A 21751-nucleotide genomic window follows, 5' to 3' on the forward strand; every position below is an offset into this window, starting at 1 on the left:
CCTAGAAAATTGTGCACCTTAATAATTATGGGCGGGCGATCTCACTTAGTGACCGCTTTAATCTTGGTGGGGTCTAATAAAATTCCATCCTTCAACATCACGTTTCCTAAAAACTAGACTTGTCGTAGCCAAAATTCGCATTTGAGAATTTAACGTACAACTTGTTCTCTCTCAAGAACGTTAGGACCTTTCAGAGGTGTCGTTGATGTTCTTAATTTGTCTTCGAGTACACTAGAATGTTGTCTATAAACACGATGACAAACGTGTTAAAGACACTACTTGAATATTCGGTTCATTTACTCCATGAATATTGTCGAGGCATTAGTGTGACAAAATGACATTACCACAAACTCGTAGTGGCTCCATCCTTTGACACCACGTTCTAAAAACGAGACTTGTCGTAGCCAAAATTCGCATTTGAAGAAGTTGATGTACAACTTGTTCTCTCTCAAGAACGTTAGGACATTTGAGAGGTGTCGTTGATGTTCTTAATCTGTCTTCAAGTACACTAGAATGTTGTCTATAAACATGATGACAAACATGTCAAGACACTACTTGAATACTCGGTTCATTTACTCCATGAATATTGTCGAGGCATTAGTGAGACAAAACGACATTACCACAAACTTGGAGTGGCTGTACCTTGTTCTAAATGTTGTCTTCCACACATCCCCCTTCTTTAATCTTAATATGGTGATAACATGATCCAAGATTTATCTCTGAGAACACTGTCACTTCTTTGAGTTGATCAAACAAATATTTGATATGAAGGAGTGGATATTTATTCTTCACCGTCCTCTTGTTTAACTCTTTATAGTCGATGCACAGACGTATCGAGTTATCCTTCTTCTTAACAAATAGAACAGACACAGCCCAAGGACATAAATTAGGGTGGATGAAGCCTTTGTCTAGTAGATCTTGTTATTGCACCTTGAGTTATTTTAGTTCCGCTTGCGCCATGCAGTAAGGGGCTTTAGAAATAGGTCATGTACCTGACTCAAGTTCTATACCGAAATCCACAGCTCGGGAAAGGGTATCCTGTTAAAATAAGACTCACTAATTTGTGAAGTAAATCTCACATACACTAATGATAGAACGCTCCGATACCGCTTTGTGAAAAAACTACTCGAGTACTTGTGAAGGAGATGTCAAGAGAGGAGAGACAAGGAGACAAAGAACACTTATTTTATCAAAAAGGCTTTTCTACTGCTATTTATTTCTTTTCTCTCTTTCTCTCTGTTTTGTTCTGACTTTACAATAAAAGGATTATGTATTGTGGAGATCTAATTTGGTCAACCGTGACAATTTCGTAATTTTAAATTTCAAAGATATTTGATTAATTTTATTTTTAAATATATTAATCTTATTAAAAAAAAAAAATTAAGCACCTTAGTATAATCTGATCATGACATATTAAGCCTTCCGTTAAAATTTCATGGGCAACTAAATCCAAGTAGTGGATATCGAAAATGTTTTTGTTTCTTTAAATTGCACCAAAGTTATTTCTATCATAGCAAACTTCATAAATTAAAGATGGTTGCCAACATATATAAATTTATTGTGGTAATTTGTTATAAATGGAAATATTAAATCTTAGAATTACTACATATAATGGTAAAAATTGATTCCATTCCATTAAATAATTTGAAAACATTTAATATATTTAACTCCCATTCATTCATTTTTTTTAATTACACTCTCCATTGATTAAGCCTTCTTCCACTCTTTCCAAGTGAACCTTAACTCAATTTTTTATAAGCTAAAATATATATATATATATATATCAAAACTAAGATTCAAAACTACATTTTGCTTAATTAGTAAATAAATAAAAACATCAAATATGTGTGGAATACTTTGTTGAAATTATGTTAATACTTCACATTATTTTAATAAAAATTATATTGACAAATAAAAACTATCTATTATTTTTTTTTTTGAAATTAATATATATTTTAAAAAATATATAAGAAGATGGACAAAAATTTCCCAAAGGAAACTCAATCCGCTCAAATTCCGGATATGAAATCTCTGTCTCGATCACCACAAAAGTTAATGGAGAATTGGTAGAGATAGAGATTGAAATAGGAGGCAAAGATGGAAAGCTCCATAGTTTTCTTAGATTATTTCATAGGGGACGAGCAATTAAACTTTTAGGCTTGGATTAATGGAAGATAAATCCCATTAATTTTTGTAATTAAAGATATAATAAAGGTATAATTTTTTTTTTATTTTTTTTTAGTAATATCTGTAATATTGACTTAGAGTCGTTACCCTATGTATGACATAACTTTTTATGCGAAAACATTCATTTTTATGAAGCCATAAACTTATACTAAAATAAAACCAAGAAAATATTAAAAGAACAATACCCTATAGTACCCTAAGATCTACAAAAATAAATGCAACTATCATATGCAAGTCCTATGGTCTTTGATGCGACGCTGCCGTCAACTGTATAGGGGTGTCTTACCTTTACCTAAAATATAAAAGTAGTACGTGAATGGAGTATTTTAAGAAATAATCCATAAGAGACACCACTATTGGGTACAACATGAACAGATGGTTTGGAAGCTAAGACTAATTGAATTACTTGAATCATCGACGAAGGTGACACGGCTCAATTGTGGTGGGTTTATTTGTGCCGTTCGTTTTAATCATGTGATGACAGATGGTTTGGGTATGGCCCAATTCATGATGGCCATAGCTGAAATGGCCGGTGGGGCTCTTGCTCCATCTATTCTTCCAGTATGGCAAAGGGATCTCTTAAGTGCAAGGGACCCTCCAAGAGTCACTTGCCAACATCCTGAATATGATCAAGTTGATCATGACAATGTCATTGAAGGCACCATGATTCCCTTCAACAACATGACTCATCGTTCATTCTTTTTTGGCCCAACTGAGTTATCTATCATTCGTGAAACATTACCCACTCACTTTCACAATTGCTCTTCATCTGAGATTCTCACAATATTCATTTGGCGCCTTCGTACCATAGCCCTTCAACTTAGTCAAGATGAGGAAGTGCGTCTTCTTTGCCTCGTGAATTTACGCACCAAATTTAACTTCTTTCCATTAGGGTATTATGGCAACGCATTTGCTTTACCCGCAGCCTTAACTACTGTAGATAAGCTTGCCCAAAATCATATAGGTTATGGTATAGAATTAGTTGAGAAAGCTAAGGCAAAGGTGACGGAGGAGTACATGAAGTCTATGGTGGATCTCATGGTTATGAAAGGGCGACCCCATTTTAGTGTGGTTCGGTCATTGCTAGTGGCAGACTTGACAGAAGCTGGGTTTGAGGAGGTGGACTATGGATGGGGAAAGGCCATATATGGCGGACCTGCGAGTGGAGGAGTTGGATTAGTCCCTGGTTTGATAAGCTTTTGTGTACCTTTTAAGAATAGAAATGGGGAGAAGGGAATTGTGGTGCCTCTGTGCTTGCCTGCTCCAGCCATGGAAAGGTTCGTGGCAGAACTCGATGCCTTGGTGAACATAAGAACTCCTTGAACTTGAAAAGCTATCATTCCTTGCATCTTCTCTATAATAAATAAAACGACGCATATATACTAGAACACATGTATAATAACAATTTGCGATCTTATTAGTTTTGCTGATTTCTGATGTTGTTATCTTTTGTGCTGAACACTAGAAAAATAATGAATTTATAAATTGAACTATTGTATGAAGTTAATTTATCAAATTATTAGTACTCCTCACACTAGCCTAACCCTTTAATTATTTTCGAGTATCGAAATTAGAGTATTAAAGAGGATTCTCTTGCTATTTCTTCTTTTCTTCTTTCAAATAAGAGAAACAATTATGTATGTAGGTAAAGTGACCAACTAAACAAATAGGTAAATTACTAATAACAACTCTTTAATAAATCGAAATCACACTATCAACATGCTTTAACTCCATAAAATTCTACTGTCTCCCCTGTAAAATATAATTCTCCATAGCCACTTATTGACACAGAGGAATCATATCTTAGTCATACACAATTAATAGAGTACGAAAAAAGATTAAGAGATTAGAGAGTTATCGAGTTTTTGTTTCACGAACACGACTTCGAGGCTGACTCAATAGTGTAAAAAGATGATAAATTTTGAGCGAATTAAAAAAAAAAAAAATGTTAGTGAAAGAGTGAGTTAGTGAATGATTGATGAGAAGATTGAATTATGAAGAGCAAGAATGCTCCATATTTATACAGAGAATACCAAAGATATTCAGAAAATCTACCTAAAAATCTGGAGAAAATCTGGTAACAAACCCGTAAACAAATCAAAATAAAATCTAATCAAATCAAAACTAAATCAAATAAAAAACTAGATCTAACTCCTAACTGAGATTTAATTAGATACTAACTGACAGCAATCTAAACAAATACATGATCTTTAACACTTCTCCTTGTTTAGATGCTGTGAACTCCAAGCTTTTTTCTGAACATCCATCTTGCTCAAATTATTTTTCTGTTTAGAGGTCGATCAACCAACTCCCAGATTTTGTTTTTCTCGATCACTGAAAGCTCCTCCTCGGACAGGTGCATCATCAACCAAAGCATCTTGTCGTTCATCTTTAGACTCTTCTAACATGCTACCAAAGAAATTGTTTGGTGCATTAGAAATCTGATTCACCTTCGTGAGTTCTTCCCAATTCCATTGCTCATTTCCAGCAAAATGAACATCTCGGCTCACAATAACATGACTAGTGTGTGGTTGAAAAACTTTATAAGCTTTGGATATAGTGCTATACCCAACAAAGATGCCAACTTCTGACTTTTTGTCAAGCTTATCACGCTTGACCTGTGGAATGTGAGTGAAGCAAAGACACTTAAATACTCTAAGGAACTTTAAAGAACGTTTGTAACCATACCAAACTTCAAATGGTGTCAGATCCTTCACAGCTTTTGTTGAAATTCGATTTTGCAAGCACACAACAGTGTTTGCTGCTTTTCCCCAAAAACGTTTTGGAACATCCTTCTCATGAAGCATGCATCTCATCATCTCCATTATGAATTTATTCCTCCTTTCAGTGACGTCATTCTGTTGAGGAGTGTATGGTGTTGTCAATTGATGTTCAATTTCAGCCTCTTCACAAAACCGGTTAAAAGTTTCTGAAGTGTACTCCTTGCTATTATCTGATCTTATAGTCTGAATCAAGTATGCATCTTCATTCTCAACTTTGGCTTTGAATTTCCAAAATACACCCGCAACTTCTGACTTTTGCTTCAGCAAGAATATCCAACACATTCTTGTTAGATCATTAATAAAAGCAATGTAATAAAGATTACCATTTAATGATGGTGTTCGCTGAGGACTACAAAGCTTAGTATGAACCAGTTGCAGCTTTTTCGAGCCTCTCCATGCCTGTTTAGGAAAGGGTTGCCTATGTTGCTTCCCAAAATTACTAGTATGGCAAGGAGACATATCCTCATCAATGTCAGTGAGTTCTTCTACCAGCTTCTTTGATTGAATCTGAAGTAAACCTCGATGATGAAAGTGTCTAAGTCTTTTGTGCCAAATCTCAGTGGCACTAACTCTGGATATAAAGGCCGTCGGATTTAGAGCAAAGCTTTTTCCTTCCATTTTGACATTGAACAAGTCTTTGCCACTAGTATCTTTGATCAAGCACGGCTTATTCTCAAACAACACTTTATAGCCTTTATCAAGTAACTGACCAACACTTAAGATATTTTGATCAATATTAGGCACAAATAAAACATCTGGAATAAATTTTGTACCTTCATAACTTGTTATAGCTACTGTGCCTTTACCCTTGACTTCCAAGTGTTCACCATTGTCAATCCTCACTCTCTTATCTTCTTCGGTGTTTCTTAATTCCTCAAAAGACTCCTTGTCATATGTCATGTGATTTGTGCACCCACTATCAATCAACCAGCTCTCGCTTGATTCTTTGCTTGAGGAAGAAGTGACCATACACAATTGATCTTCTTCTTCTTCTTCTTCTTGATCAACTACCTGTGCATCTAATTCTTTCACCAGATCTTTGGCTTCGCAGATCACAGCTTCATGTTCAAGTTGATTACATTTGGAGCAGAAGGCGTCAGGTCTTCTCCAACACTTGTATGGTGGATGACCTTTCTTCTCACAATGGCGGCAAGGTGGATAGAATTTTTTGAAACCTCCTCCTTTTGTCTTCTGATAATTGGCAGATGAATCTCCATACGTCAATTGATTTTTGAAATTTTTATTGTTTTTATACCTGCTGCTGTCTTGATGCTTAACACGTAAGGCACCTTCAATCACCCCTTCTTGCCTCATAGACCTCCTTTGCTCTTGTGCTTGTAAAGCATTCAAAAGCTCTGTAAGAGAAATCTTTGACAAGTCTTTGTTGTTCTCCAGAGTAGTAATGGTGGCTTCAAACTTCTCTGGAACAGTGACTAGCAGCTTTTCAACGATCCTTGAATCATTTAAAACAGAACCAAGCAATCTCACCTTGTTGGCAATGCTGAGAAGTCTGTCAGAGTACTCTTTCACCGACTCTGACTCCTTCATCTTCTGCAACTCGAAGTCCCTAATCAAATTTAGGGCTTTCATTCCACGAATCCTCTCATCTCCTTCATATTCGGCCTTAAGATAATCCCAGATTTCCTTTGCTGTTTTGAGGGACATTATTCGCATGAAGATCATTTGAGATACAGCGGCAAATAGGCAAGCTTTCGCCTTTGATTTCCTTGTCTTCTTTTTCTTCTGTACTTTGATTTGTGCTACAGTAGGATTTGCTGGAAGCGGAGGGACCTCGTAATCCTCTTCTATTGCTTCCCAAAGATCCAAGGCCTCCAAATAAGTCTCCATACGAGCTGCCCACATTTGATAATTGTCTCCATCGAAAACTGGTGGTGCAACAGCGGAAAAACTGGATTCTCCTCCCATATTGATCTCACAGATCCCTTAAGAAGAGAGCTCTGATACCAATTGTTAGTGAAAGAGTGAGTTAGTGAATGATTGATGAGAAGATTGAATTATGAAGAGCAAGAATGCTCCATATTTATACAGAGAATACCAAAGATATTCAGAAAATCTACCTAAAAATCTGGAGAAAATCTGGTAACAAACCCGTAAACAAATCAAAATAAAATCTAATCAAATCAAAACTAAATCAAATAAAAAACTAGATCTAACTCCTAACTGAGATTTAATTAGATACTAACTGACAGCAATCTAAACAAATACATGATCTTTAACAAAAAAGAACTTAAAATATAATATACAATATATTTATATTACATCAAAATAGAGTTCATATTATAAGTAGTTAATACAAAGAATATTTAAAAAACAAAAGGGGTTGAAGACGACGAGTGAGGCTTGTCTATGACACCTACTCCAGAGTCCGCTCCCAACCTTGACCAGCTCCTTATTTACCTAAAAAATATGGAAAACTTTGAATGAGTACAAATACTCGGTAAATAGCCTACTTGCAGGCTCTTAATCGTGTCCTTGGTATGCTGGAGTATCACACTCCTTATCTTTGTTCTGGTTCTAGTTTGCAAGTACTTAGGCCCTTGGGTTCTGTACTTGAATTGTGAGTGCTTATCATAATCTAACTCGAAGACCTTAGTCCTTGGATTTTGAGGTCTGAGCTTTGGTTCTGATCTAAGGGCCTTGGTTGTGGTTCTAAGTGCTTGTCTTCAAAACTTCGAATCTTAATCCATGTTCTAGTTCTTGATTGTTGTCTTGTTTTTTTTGTTACTTTCTATGTTCTTGTTTTGTTCTCCAAGACACTCCCCCTAAGATTTATGGTACAGTCATGAATCTGAGAACCTGTGTCCAAGGCTTCATACGTTACAAGTGACACAGTCGTAACTTACGTTCAAGACTTCATGCGTTCCAAGCGACGTAGTCAGATTCCATATCCAAGACTTCATGTGTACCCTACGATAGGGTTTGTATACGTATGCCCAAGAATTCATGCGTTCTAAGCGACATTGTCTGAATTTGTATGCTCAAAGCTTCTTATGTTCCAAGCGATGTAGTGTAAGTCGTGAACATCTTGTACCGTGTGAGGTTTAGGGGCTCTTGGTTCATGGCTAAGATAATATACTCTTTTTTTGTGCTAACGAGAGACTTATCTTTGTTTCTTGTATCATGAGCCATTACATGTAGTCAACCCAGTAGCTATTCCAAAACGTACCCAAGATTACTCTCCATGAAAGATTGAAAAGGTCAGAGGATCGGTGCAACACATGGACGTGACGTCCTGTAATCGTGATTAAGGGCTATACGGCGTGGTTCTCTCGTTCTCCATGCGAAACAGTTAGGTTTAGTCGGGTTTGATCGAAAACCCCTGTTCCCCCATGAAGTTATTGACACCATTCACACATCTAGCAACATAATAATACTCATAAGGTGATTCGTAAGCCATGATGGTCTGTTAGGCTCCTAGGGGAAATGTTAGGTCTAAATTAGGTAACTAATCAACCTAACCACAAGTCCCTAGTCCTCACATGATACTGATCAAGTAGGATTAAATGGGTGTGCACACCTGAATTATCTAGAATCATGATACATAATTCCTGCAAAATAAATATACATACTCAAGAGGGCAGATTTACAAAAAAATTCTCATCCTTCTTTTAGCATGAATTAAACACATGCATATATATAGCGGAAGCATAAAACATGATTGCACTTTCATAATACTTTACCTTATGCATCCATAATCATATTACTTCATGGACAAGCTACCACCTAAGCAAATATACTAGCATGCATGCAACCAGTTTTTCAAGCATTTCTTCCTAAATTTCGTGTGGTGACTTAGATGATTGATGCGTGCCCTTTCGCTTAACGTTTCTACACAATAGGGTGTCCAAAAAGTGTGATTTTCTTCAATTAGGTACTAAATCACATAAAAAATATTGTTTGAATTTGAATCACTTTGAAAATTGAGCAAACAGAAGTTGAACGGGCAAAAAAGGGGCTTACACGCCCGGCCACACACCTACATGCGCCCGAAAAGATACTACTTTGAGGAATCAAGCGCGAGTCATGTCCTACAGTCGTGGGTCGCTGGGCCGGTTTGGGTGGCGAGTCGGGTCTCGATTTGATTCACTCGGGTTGGACCGCGGGTCAATTGGACCGATGGGTAGTGGGTCAGATCCCCTCCTCTCCCTTCCAAGAAAGACTCCTTGCGTCACTGTCTTGGCTGAAATGAACTCTAGGGGCTCCTTCTTTCTTCTCTCTTCCACTTCTCTCACCTTTCTCTCTCACTTTTCCTTTCTTTTGCATGTATTCTATCAATGTCACTAAGACCTCATAATGGGCTGATGGGCTGAGGAACAAAATGACTCATTTGCTCCTTTATTGATTTTCACCCATTTTTTTTTTATATATTTTCTTAATAAATTTTTCTACAACATAAATTCATACCAGCTAAAAGAGATATCATTGAAAAGTAGGTAAAAAGGTTCTTCATTACATTTGTTGCATCATTAATCTTGAAATTTTTAATAAAAATTTCAGAATCAAGAATGGAATATATTCAGAGAAGTAAAATTGTTTTATTTTGTGACAACCATTAGCCATTACATTATATATATAAAAAAAAAAAAAACATAATTTTTTTTCATGGAAGAAGCAAGCATATTATAACTAAGGAGAAAATTTTAAAATAAACTCCAACTTTAATCATAATTTAGCCCAAAATAGATATTTTTCGGACCATGCGTATCACTACTTAGCATTTTATTATTATTAAAAAGCAAATGCAATGATCCTTTGCTAATGGCTATCAACTTCATCAACCAATTGTTCCACACTCGACAAGGCATGAAATTCCGCCATAAATCTTTCCATGGCTTGAGTAGGCAAGCATAGAGGTACCATAATTCCCTTTTCTCCATTTTTATTCATGAAAGGTATACAAAAGCTTATCATTGCAGGGGTTGTTCCAAGCCCTCCTGTTGTAAGTCCTCCAACAATAGCCTTTCCCCATCCAAAATCTACCTCTTCAAACCCAATTCTCATTAGGTCTGATATAATGAATGACCCAGGTTCTGTGTAATGGGGTCGTCCTTTAATTACCATAAAATCCACAACAGACTTCACGTACTCCTTCGTCATCTTAGCCTTAGCCTTCCTAATCAACTCTATAGCATAACCTAGTGGGTTCCCACAAAGCTTTGCAGCTGTGGTGAGTTCTGCAGGGAAAACACATGCATTACCATAATATCCTATCGGTAAAGAGTTGATCCTAGAACGTAGGTTCATGGGGCAAAGAAAGCGCACTTTCTCCTCTGGGCTAAGTTGAAGGGCAATGGTACGAAGGCGCCAAACATAGGCTGCGATGAGCTCAAACGAGGAACAGTGGTGAAGGTGGATGGGTAAAGTATGACGAAGGGCGGAGATTTGGAGGGGACTAAAGAAAATGAAGCGGTGGGCCATGTTGTCGATTGGGATGAGGGTGTCCTCGGTGACAACAACTTGGTCGTATTCATGATGACGACAAGTGACTCTTGGAGGGTCTCTTGCATTTAAGAGAGCTCTTTGCCATACTGGAAAAATAGATGGAGCGAAAGCTCCACGAGCTATCTCCGCTATAGCCTTCATGAATTGGACAAGGCCAAAACCATCGACCATTGTATGATTGAAACGAATAGCAAAAATGAAACCACCACACTTAAGTCGTGTCACCTGCATGATCAATAAACGAACAAAAAGTGAAATCATTTGTTACTTCAATTTTTTAATTTTTTTTGAGTGGAGGTAAAAGATGTATAGATTTGAATCTCAACTTTAATCACACCTTTTAGTGACAACCATGGAAAAAAAAATATATACTATATATATACCTGAATGAGCAATAATGGAGAATTAACAATCCCGTCAGAGTTTAGAACGTTGTATATAACATCTTCGAACCATGAAAAAGAAGACGAAAATTGAAGAGCATCACCAAATTGTTCCAAGGTTACATCTGCATCTGCTTCTATGAACAAGATTCCTTCTCCTGTACATTCTACAAACAGCTTTCTTCCTGGCCCTTCTCTCAATCTTCCTGCAAGAGGATAATAAAACACCAACGTCTTTGAAATTGCTTCCTTTATAACCTTCACGGGGTCTCTCCCCTCTAAACTTGGATTATGTTCATAGAAGTTCAGAATTGGAATATGAAATCTGAAGCTTTCTTGATCATCCATATCAGAGAGTTGTTTAAACTCATAAAGGGTACGGTTTGCTGGAGCAATCAATTCCGATTCGCATCTTCGTACTTTGAAGGTAAAGTCAATGGTCGACATGATTGCTGAGTAAAGTGATAAGAATTGATATTGGAAGTAACAATGTGCAAGTGTGAAGACGAAAGGTGCGGTATTTAAAAAGAGACACATTGTAATAACATCAGTTGTGTTTTATATTTTATAATTCTTTGGGTTTAATAATAAATATGCATTTGAGTGATGTAATTTTAAAATATTTTTGGATTCTTTGAATTAAAGTGTAAATTCAATAAAGATGAGTAGATAAAATAGTTATTAGTATGAAAAATGGTTTGCAATTATGTAAAAATTTAAGAATAATATTAAATTTTCGTCGATCGACTAATAATTTTATCGACATTTTTATATCTTCGTAAGTTCGATATTGATATAAATTATAAATCAAGTGAAATACAAAAAGAAGCAATAAAATGACACTAAAAATAAATAATCATATTTAGAAAAGATTACTTTACCCAAATTTTTTTTCAATAATCTAAAAACAAAACTTTTAATTTGCAATAATTAAACCTCCATATCTTGGTAATTATAAAAATTGGTCCCTTCCTTCATGTCTTTATTATTGAAAAAATTAGAGGATTTATTTCACATAAATGAACCCTTATGGCTTTTAATTGTGCTCTCTCCATTAATTAACCCTCAAAAGAAGCTTAAAAGTCTAGCTAGGGATTGGTTAGTAGTATATTTTTGTTTATTATTAGGTATTAGTTGGTAGCTTGTATCCTATTTAAACATTGTGACATTAATAAAAATGGCACATTTGATCCGATTTCTGTTTCTCATTAATGAAGATCGTATGCTTAGTCAATTTATGCATGAACCAAGAAAACCACATTGGGAGGCAACTCTTCGGGTTCTGAGATACATAAAAGGTACTCTTGGTCAATGACTTCTGCTGCCATATGAAAACAACTTAAGATTACAAGCATATTGAGATTCTAACTGGGGTGGTTTTCGAACTTCTATACGGTTTATTTCTGGTTCTGCATTTTCTTCAAAAATTCAATTATTTCTTGGAAGTATAAAAAGCAAACCAATGCGTCCACATTATTATCGAGCTATGACAAACCATAACACGGTTTGATGTTTCCAGCTTGTAACTTTTTTCGAACTATTTTGCAATCTATTTCAATGTGTTTCGTATGTTCATGAAAAATTGGATTGGTTACTGTATGTTATGCTGCTTGATTATCAGATTCGGACAATGGAACTTCAAGAATGTATCTTAACCAAAACGAAGTTAACTCTAAACATTGGAATAGTTTGTCATTATGACAATTATATGACCTGTGTAAAGTTTTTTTTCTATATTTCAGTGAGTGATAAATTTAAACTATATTTTATGTGGATTTTAATCTTTGAATGAATTAATAACATGTATCAACTCGATTCAAATATAATATTTTATTTATATATATATATTTTGTAATTACATAGTCTAATATTTGTGTTCAAACTTAGAGAAAAATATATATTCTTATAAAAATGACTGACTTTTAGTAGAAGCAATAAAAAGGAACTTTTGTGGTAGTCGTGTGGAGTCATATGGAGAAGTCGAGTTTGGAATGAACTTTTGTTGAGAGATTTTGTAGGGTGAGAGTGTGAGAGTGTGAGAGTGTGAGAGGTACACTTCTAAACATTTTGGTTATAGTTATTGGCTACCACCCGTAGATGTAGAAGAATTTCTTCTCTCTGAACCACATAAATTTTTGTCTCTTTGTTTAATTTCTGCTCGTGGGTTTGTGAGTACAATTGATCTTAACTTCCGCTTTCGCTACAACAATTTGGTCATATTCATGGTGGTGACAAGTGATTCTAGGAGGTCCCTTGAGGTTAATAGAGTCCTTTGCCATACTGGAAAAATGGATGGAGCAAAAGATCCACGAGCTATCTCCGCTACAGCTTTCATGAATTGGACAAGGTCGAAACGATCGGTCACTATATGATTAAAATGAATAGCAAAAATGAAACCACCACACTTAAGTCGTGCCACATGCAAGACCAATAAAGAAACAAAAAGTGAAATTATTTATTACTTTAGTTTTTTTTTAGCCTAGGTGAAGATGTAGTGATTTGAATCTCCAACTTTAATCCCAGTTTCTACCGATAATGATGGACAAAAAAATAAATAAATACTTACCATGCATTGTTGATTCGGTTAGGGTTATATGACCTGTTAAGTTGGAATACCTTGATCCATCATATGGAGTATATGGATCATGTGAGTAGTGTAGGTCTATCCTATGGGGGACTTGGATCATGCCGGTAATGCAGATCTGTCCAATGGGGGCATGTGGATCATGCGGCTAGTCGGTGGAGCTAATATGTTCAAGGGGTCACTTGTCCGACTTTGGGTGCTGTGGGATGAGTTCACCAAGTAACCTCCATGGATGATGGATTGTCTGGTGCACACCATAATTTTTCCACTAGAGAGAGAATTTGTGAAGTTTCACCTCGACCTAGAAAATCGATTTCAAATTGCATAGGAAAAGTAAGCTACTCTAACTCAAAGAATAGAAGCGTAGTCCATACCAAAGATGTGACTTGTTACTTGGCATATCCGCGATGCTAAAAAAAGTTGAACCACCTCCTTTGAACTTAGAGCGGGTCCGTGAGTAGTAGAATCACATGATATTTCGAGCACCTCAAATGCTCAGATAGCAATAGAGACTAAGCTCAAACTTCCTAGAGTCTAGAATAAAGCCCTTTGTTACTTACTCCGTTAAGGATGCGAATAGAGCCTACAACTAGATTATTTACTAAGTATTTTTATACTCACCCATCTTTTTTTTCATTTTCAGGTGTTTATGGTGTTTAACATAATAGTAGGGACCAACTAAACTTATAGGAAATGGTAGGATATCCCTAGATCATCCATAATACTCTTAATAGTCTAAATATAACTTTTGAAACTGAACTAATCTTATTCCTCACCAAATTTTATTCATAATTTTGCCCAAATATATTTTTTTCAAGCTATGCATATCACATTTTATGTTGAGCACAACTCTGTGTGGTAAACACTCGCTTTTTACTAAAACCAATTGAAAAGAGATTACAAAGACACTGTGTAGAATACTACTCCTTTGTATTGCTTTAGAAAACCTATTTAGGGTCCAGGACATTTGTAGTAAAGACTCTCTCTTCTAAAAAATTTATAGGTATTTTTATTCTAAAATATTAACTAAAATAAATATACAATGTGCCCATACAATTATTTAACTTGACTTCATTGAACTAAGGATGATATTTTAATAAGAATACAATTATTTAACTTGACTTCATTCAACTAGGGATGATATTTTAACATTTTATTCTTATTACAAAGCGGATACAATGATCCTATGCTAATGGCTATCAACTTCATCAACCAATTGTTCCACGTTCGTCAAGGCATCAGACTCTGCCATAAGTCTTTCCATGGCTAAGGCAGGCAAGCACATGGGTACAATAATTCCCTTCTCTCTTTTTTTTATCCACGAAAAATATACAAAAGCTTAACGTACCAGGGAAAGTTCCGAACCCTCCTGATGTAAGTCCTCCATAAATGGTCTTTCTCCATCCAAAGTCCACCTCTTCAAATCCAACCCTCCTTAGGTATGATGCTATGTATGGCCAACCTGCAGTGAAAAGGGATCGTCCTTTCATCACTACAAGATCCAACAAAGACTTTATGTACTCATTCGTCACCTTAGCCTTAGCCTTCCTAATCAATTCAACAATATAACCTAGTAGGTTACCACAAAGATTTGTGACTGTGGTGAGTTCTGCCGGAAAAACCAAAACATTACCGTAATATCCTAATGGTAAAGAGTTGAGCTTGGAGCGTAGATTTACGGGGCAAAGAAAGCACACTTCCTCCTCTAGGCTAAGTTGAAGGACTATGGTTCGGAAGCGCCAAACATAGGCTGTGATGAGCTCGAAGGATGAACAATGGCAAAGGTGGGCGGGTTAGGTATGACGAAGGGCTGAGATTTTGAGGGGACTAAAAAATATGAAGCGGTGGGCCATGTCGTCAATTGGAATGGCGGTATTGTTGGGACAAGAACTTGGTCGTATTCAGGGTGGCGACAAGTTATTCTCGGAGGATCCCTTGTAGTTAAGAGAGCTCTTTGCCATACTGGAAAAATTGATGGAGCATAGGCTCCACGAGCTATCTCTGCTATAGCCTTCATGAATTGGACGAGGCCGAACCCATCGGCCATTGTATGATTAAAACGAATAGTAAAAATGAAACCACCACATTTGAATCGTGTCACCCGCATGACCAACAAAGAGACAAAAACTCATGACCAACAAAGAGACAAAAACTCATGGGTAGATTTGAACTTGAGAGCTTAAAAGAAATAAATGGTAAGAAAACCCTCCTAATTTTTTAAATTCTCAAATTCACACTTTTTTTTTTTTTTTTTTTTCACAATAATGAAAAAACTATAAAATAAATATGTTATATATACGTGAATGAACAATAATGGAGAATTAACAATACCATCAGAATTTGGAACGTTGTTTATAACATCTTGAAACCATGAAAGTGAAGATGAAACTTGAAGAGCGTTGCCAAATTTTTTCAAGGTTACATCTGCATCTGCTTCAATGAACGAGATTCCTTCGCCGGTACATTCTACAAATAGCTTCCTACCAGGCCCTTCTCTCAGTTTTCTTGCAAAAGGATAATAAAACACCAGCGTCCTTGCAATTGCTTACCAACGTCCTTGCAATTGCTTCTTTTATTATCTTTACTTGGTCTCTCCCTTCTAAATTTGGATTATGTTTGTAGAAATTTAGTAATGTAATTTGAAATCTTAAGCTTTGGTGATCATCCATATCTGAGAGTTGCTTAAATTCATGGGGTGTAGGATTTGCTGGAACAATCACTTCTTGTTCACATTTTCGTACTTTGAAGAAGGTAAAGTCAATGGTTGGCATGAAATAGAGAGGTATGTGAAAATATAGTGAATAAGTGAGTGTGAGGATGAAAAATATATTTAAAAGGAGTTGGATGAAGCTAAAAAGTGAATCTAAGACCGAAAAGCCAATAATAGAGCCACTTATTTGGTTGACATAAACGGTATCACATTACTTACTTCCTTCATTCCTTAACCCCATGACATAAAAGGGCCTAGAAGCTGTGCAAGCCAACTAGGGGGTCCATACTCACACGTGTGGACATTGTGTAGGAAAATTAAGTACACATCCAAATTACCTGTTTAGAATAGCCACCGTAGGAAAATAGACTGTTATGATAGATCTCATTCATGAAATTGTATGTACTTGCATTTAACCCGGATAGGGGGGTCGCTTACTGAGTATTTCTTATAATACTCAAGCCATGTGCTACTCTATTTTTCAGGTAAAGGCAAGGCTCCCGTGACGATGACATCGCAACTAAGAGACAGTGGCACATGCTTAAGGTAGTTTCGTATTCTGAATTAGTAGACTATATGTTAGTATAGGTTAATTACATTTCAATTTAGTAGCATATAGGTTAGCACATGACATTTTACCTTATGTTATTTTTCTTCTTATTTTAATTTATATTAGTTTTTTTAACGGTTTTAGATGAGACATGCAAGACCAAAATCACATTTTATTATAATGTTTTAAATGAAATATTTCCGCATTAAGTGTTCATAATATGTATACAGTAGCGACCTTAGGTTAAGTAGAAAATTTAGGGTCGTTACATAATTATTAATAGGGTAGAAATGTGAGTTTTAATGTAAATAAGATGGACATTCGAATAGAAAACAATTCCTGACTATACGAGGAGCAACTTCGAGGAAACGAAATCGAAACGTACTCAAGTGTAGGGGGAACGTCAACTAAGGCCAACCAAGTAAGTGGCCTTACTATCGACATGGTTAGAATTTGATGTTGTGTATTGACATGTTCCCCGTGGTTCTGCACGTGTCATATATTTGATATGTGTGAATTGTTTATCAAACGATGTGACTATGATATGATATGTATATGTTATGATATGATAACTCTTATGGTATAATGTGTTTGATGATATCTTTTGAGATAGGATACGAGAAGGACGTGATAAGCGTAATGTAACGATATGACTAAGATATGTTCATGAAATGATATGGTTAGGTTATGTATAGAAAACAATATGATTATGATAGGTTGATAAAATGATGTGGTTAGAATACGTTCATGCAACGATATGGCTAGGATACGTTCATGAAACGATATGAGTAGAATACGTTCATGAAACGATATGGCTAGGATACGTTTGGGAGACGATATGACAAAGATATGTTCATGAAACGATACGATTATGATACATGTAAGAATGATAAGATTATGACAAGTTTAAGATGCACATGGAACAATATAATCATGAGAATGATGTGTGTATATATATACATTTATATATATATATGTTATGATATGATATGAGAATGATATGATAATGTTATGGTACTATATATTTAACGAATTGATATGCTTGTGATATGATATGTTGAAGGTACACTCAGGATATGCTATGCGACTGTTATGATATATGATATGATATGTGCATGATGTTAATGTTACGTCTGGAAACATGAAAACGTTATGATATGTTATGTGTAACATGAATAATATGATATGATTGACATGCAAAACGACGAACTAATATGAAATACAACTCTTGCATATGCATGAAAGATATGATAAATGATATGATAAACGATATGAGAAATGATATGACAAAATGATATGATATGAAAGAATATGCTAGTGTGGTTGTGTTAAATGATAATGAAAATGGAAAAATGTTGAAACCTCATGCATTGGGTGATACCACTTCTCCTTCACGATAGTACGGACACAAACGCTACGAGGTAGGAGAATGATCATTATGTTTATTAATAGCTACTAGAGAACGCTCGCCCGACCAGAAATGGGTCCAAGAGATGTGCAAACCAATTGGTGGGTCCATACTCGCATGTGTGGACCGTCTGTAGGAAAATTCAGTACACATTCAAATTGCCCATTAGGATAGACGTCGTACGAAAATAGACTGTTATGATCGACCATTCATGAAATTGTATGTGTTTGCACTTAACCCAAATAGTGGGATCACTTACTGAATATTTCTTAAAATACTCAACCTACGTGCTACTTCTATTTCAGGTAAAGGCAAGACACCCCTGTACAGCTGACGACAACATTAAAACTCGAGACCATGGCACATGAATAGGGTAGATGCATTTATGTTCTTAGACATAAGCTAGTTTAGGTTATTTTTAATTTAAATGTTTATTTATTTATATTTAGTCTTTCATTGTGACGTTTTAAAGATGTTTTCAAGCACGTAAGTCCATAGCAGTATTTTAAGATGAAGATTATGTTTTATTAATAAGTTTAAATACTAATTTTCACATAGGAATCATTGTGGCATTAACATTTTTCTCGGAGTTACAATAATTCGCATAGTGACCAAATTTGTGACATTTGTAGCACTCAATGTTGGAATAATTTGATCAGCCGCCTCTTCCTGACCGCATACTCTTCCACGCCAATTTGATTGGCTCGACTGTCTCTTCTCCTTATAGTATCCTTCATGATTGCTACCTTGACCACCGCGACCATTTCCACGACTTCCACGGGTACGACCTTTACCTCAAAAATTTTGAGAATAGAGTACCTTTTCATCTTTGATTGATGTCATGGTTTGAAGTGCTTGATCGAGTGTTTCCTCCTTCTTCTTCTTACGTTGGTCGTGGGCCTTGAGAGAACTGGCGAGCCCGTCGACCGTGAACATCGCTAGGTCCTTTGACTCTTCTATCGCGCATACAACGTTCTCAAAATTGTTGGTTAATGATCTCAAAATCTTCTCCACAACTCGCGTCTCGGTTAACATTTATCTGTTTCAGTTGAGTTGGTTTATCACAGTTTGTACACGCGTGATGTAGTCAGATACACTTTCTGACTCCTTCATCTTCATGCTCTCCAACTCACCACAAAGAGTTTTGAGACGCACTTGTTTGACTTAGTCGGCTCCTTTGAACACTTTTTCTAAAATGTCCCACGCTTCTTTTGAAGTAGTTGCACTGACAATCTTCTCTAAGCTTGACTCGTCAATGGCTCCGAACAACATGTATTGTGCCGCCTTATCCTTTGATCGCACCTCTTTCAATGCCTTGTTTTGTGCCGCCCTATAACCCATGGTATCTTTTGTTGAAATAAACTTAAAATGACAAGTGCAGTTAATTTGTTAGGAAAGTTAATTTGAAAAAGTCATGTAAAAGAAAAATGCCTAGAGCTTTTTTAGGGAATGATAGGAGGGGTTTATGTGCGTTTATCTCCCCTTGTTAGAAAATTTATAAATACCTAATCCTTTTCCTATCAAGTCAAACAAAAACTGAGAGCAAAGAAATACAGAGCAATAGAAAAGGTTTTTGATAATATCAGTGTTCTTTGTCTCCTTGTCTCTCCTCTCTCAACATCTCCTTCACAAATACGCGAGTAGTATTTTCACAAAGCGGTATTGGAGCGTTCTATCGTTAGTGTGTGTGAGATTACTTCACAAATTTGTGAGTTTTATTTTAACAAATTGGTATTAGAGCCGATGGCGAATGTGATGGGTCAAATGCCGCTACCGCGACTAACGAAGACGAACTACGAGAATTGGAGCATCAAAATGAAAACTCTTCTCAGTTCTCAAGATACATAGGAGGTGGTCGAAGAAGGTTTCGAAGAACCAAAGAATACCATGGGTTATACGGCGACACAAAACAAGGTGTTCAAAGAATTGCGATCAAAGGATAAGGCGGCATTATACATGCTGTTCCGAGCTGTTGACGAGTCGGGCTTTGAGAAGATTGTCAGGGCAACTAGTTCAAAAGAAGCGTGGGACACTTTAGAAAATGTGTTCAAAGGAACTGAACGAGTCAAGCAAGTGCGTCTCCAAACTCTTCGTGGCGAGTTGGAGAAGATCTTGAGGTCATTAATCAACAGCTTTGAGAATGTTGTATGTGTGATAGAAGAGTCAAAGGACCTAGCGACGTTCACGGTCGATGAGCTCGTCGTTCTCTCAAGGCATACGAGCAATGTAAGAAGAAGAAGGAGGAAACACTCGATCAAACACTTCAAACCAAGACATCAATAAAAGATGAAAATGTGCTCTACTCTCAAAATATTCAAGGTAGAGGTCGTGGAAGTCACAAAAATGGTCGAGGTGGTCAAGGCAGCAGTAATGAAGGACATTATAAGGAGAAGAGACAGTCAAGTCAAGCAAATTGGCGTGGAAGAGGACACAGTCAAGGAAGAGGCGGCCGATCAATCTATTCCAACATTCAGTGCTATAAATGTCAAAAATATGGCCACTATGCAAATAATTGTAACTCCGATCAATGTTACAATTGTGGCAGAGTGGGGCATGTTGCAAAAGATTGTCGAGCCGGAAAAAGGATGGAAGGAGCAACCAACCTAGCCCTGGAAGACATAACAAATGAAGGTCTTCTCTTGATGGCTCAAGAAGACAACATCAACAACGACACTCTGTGGTACCTCGACTCAGGGGCAAGCAACCATATGTGCAGTCACGAGTACCTATTCAAAGAGATGCAAAAGATTGAAGATAGTCATGTGTCATTTGGAGATGCGTCAAAGGTGGAGGTCAAAGGCCGAGGTACTATGCATTTCTTGCAAAAGGATGGTGTAATGGGGTTAATCCAAGATGTTTATTACTTACCACACCTCAAGACCAACATATTGAGTATGGGACAACTCACAGAGAAAGGTTACTCGATATTCTTAAAGGACCGCCGGCTACACTTGAATGATAAGCAAGGGCGTTTGGTTGCTCGAGTCGAGATAGGAAGAAATCGGATGTACAAATTGAACTTAAGAAGCATACGAGAAAAGTGTTTGCGAGTCGACGTAGAAGACAAGGCATCACTATGGCATCTCTGCTTTGGTCACCTACATCATGACGACCTAAAGGAGTTAGCGAAGAAGAATATGGTGCATGGGCTACCAAACATGGACTTTGAACGAAAATTTTGTGAAGAATGCGTGCTCAGCAAGCATGCGAGAACCTCAATTCAAAAGAAGGCTGAATTTTGGGTTAGACAACCTCTCGAGTTGATCCATATAGATATATGTGGACCAATTACCCCCGAGTCTTTTAGTGGAAAGAGGTATTTCATTTCCTTTATCGATAATTACTGACGGAAAACTTGGGCTTACTTTCTGAAAGAAAAATCCAAAGCATTCGAGGTGTTCAAAAGGTCCAAAGTGATGGTGGAGAAGGCAACTAGTAGACACATCAAAGCTATATAATCCGATAGAGGTGGCGAGTATACTTCGACAACTTTCATGGAGTATGTTAGATAAAAGCCTGAGGTTTCCTTATTTAGGTTTTACATGCTTTTTAATCAGTTAATCTAATATTTTTGTTTGACCATTTGACAAACACGTCGAATAAATTACCAATTTTTTAGGTGGTCATTTGGAGGGAGGTGGCACAGATTTAGCTAGCCACTCTCGGCCATTTTTAGGATATGA

General features: G+C 36.5%; 2 protein-coding genes and 2 pseudogenes across 2 annotated transcripts; 1 reads left to right on the top strand and 3 right to left on the bottom strand.

Moving 5' to 3' along the window:
* Positions 1-2590: 2590 nt before the first annotated feature.
* LOC147789056 (benzyl alcohol O-benzoyltransferase pseudogene) lies at positions 2591-3617 on the top strand (annotated as a pseudogene).
* Positions 3618-5626: 2009 nt separating this feature from the next.
* On the bottom strand, positions 5627-6518 carry LOC147789057 (uncharacterized). Its single transcript, XM_087118487.1, has 2 exons — positions 5744-6518; positions 5627-5685 (listed from the first exon to the last, which is right to left on the bottom strand). Exons 1-2 carry the CDS (start codon positions 6516-6518, stop codon positions 5627-5629), a joined length of 834 nt encoding a protein of 277 aa, XP_086974613.1.
* Positions 6519-9540: 3022 nt separating this feature from the next.
* LOC111786702 (benzyl alcohol O-benzoyltransferase-like) lies at positions 9541-11334 on the bottom strand. The gene is made up of 2 exons (XM_087118612.1): positions 10817-11334; positions 9541-10658 (listed from the first exon to the last, which is right to left on the bottom strand). Exons 1-2 carry the CDS (start codon positions 11261-11263, stop codon positions 9747-9749), a joined length of 1359 nt encoding a protein of 452 aa, XP_086974738.1. The 5' UTR covers positions 11264-11334; the 3' UTR covers positions 9541-9746.
* Positions 11335-14589: 3255 nt separating this feature from the next.
* On the bottom strand, positions 14590-16174 carry LOC111777770 (benzyl alcohol O-benzoyltransferase-like; annotated as a pseudogene).
* Between the last annotated feature and the right edge of the window lie 5577 nt (positions 16175-21751).

The sequence above is a fragment of the Cucurbita pepo genome, chromosome 16, assembly GCF_057944985.1.
Source record: "Cucurbita pepo subsp. pepo isolate OVF chromosome 16, ASM5794498v1, whole genome shotgun sequence".
NCBI lineage: Eukaryota > Viridiplantae > Streptophyta > Magnoliopsida > Cucurbitales > Cucurbitaceae > Cucurbita > Cucurbita pepo.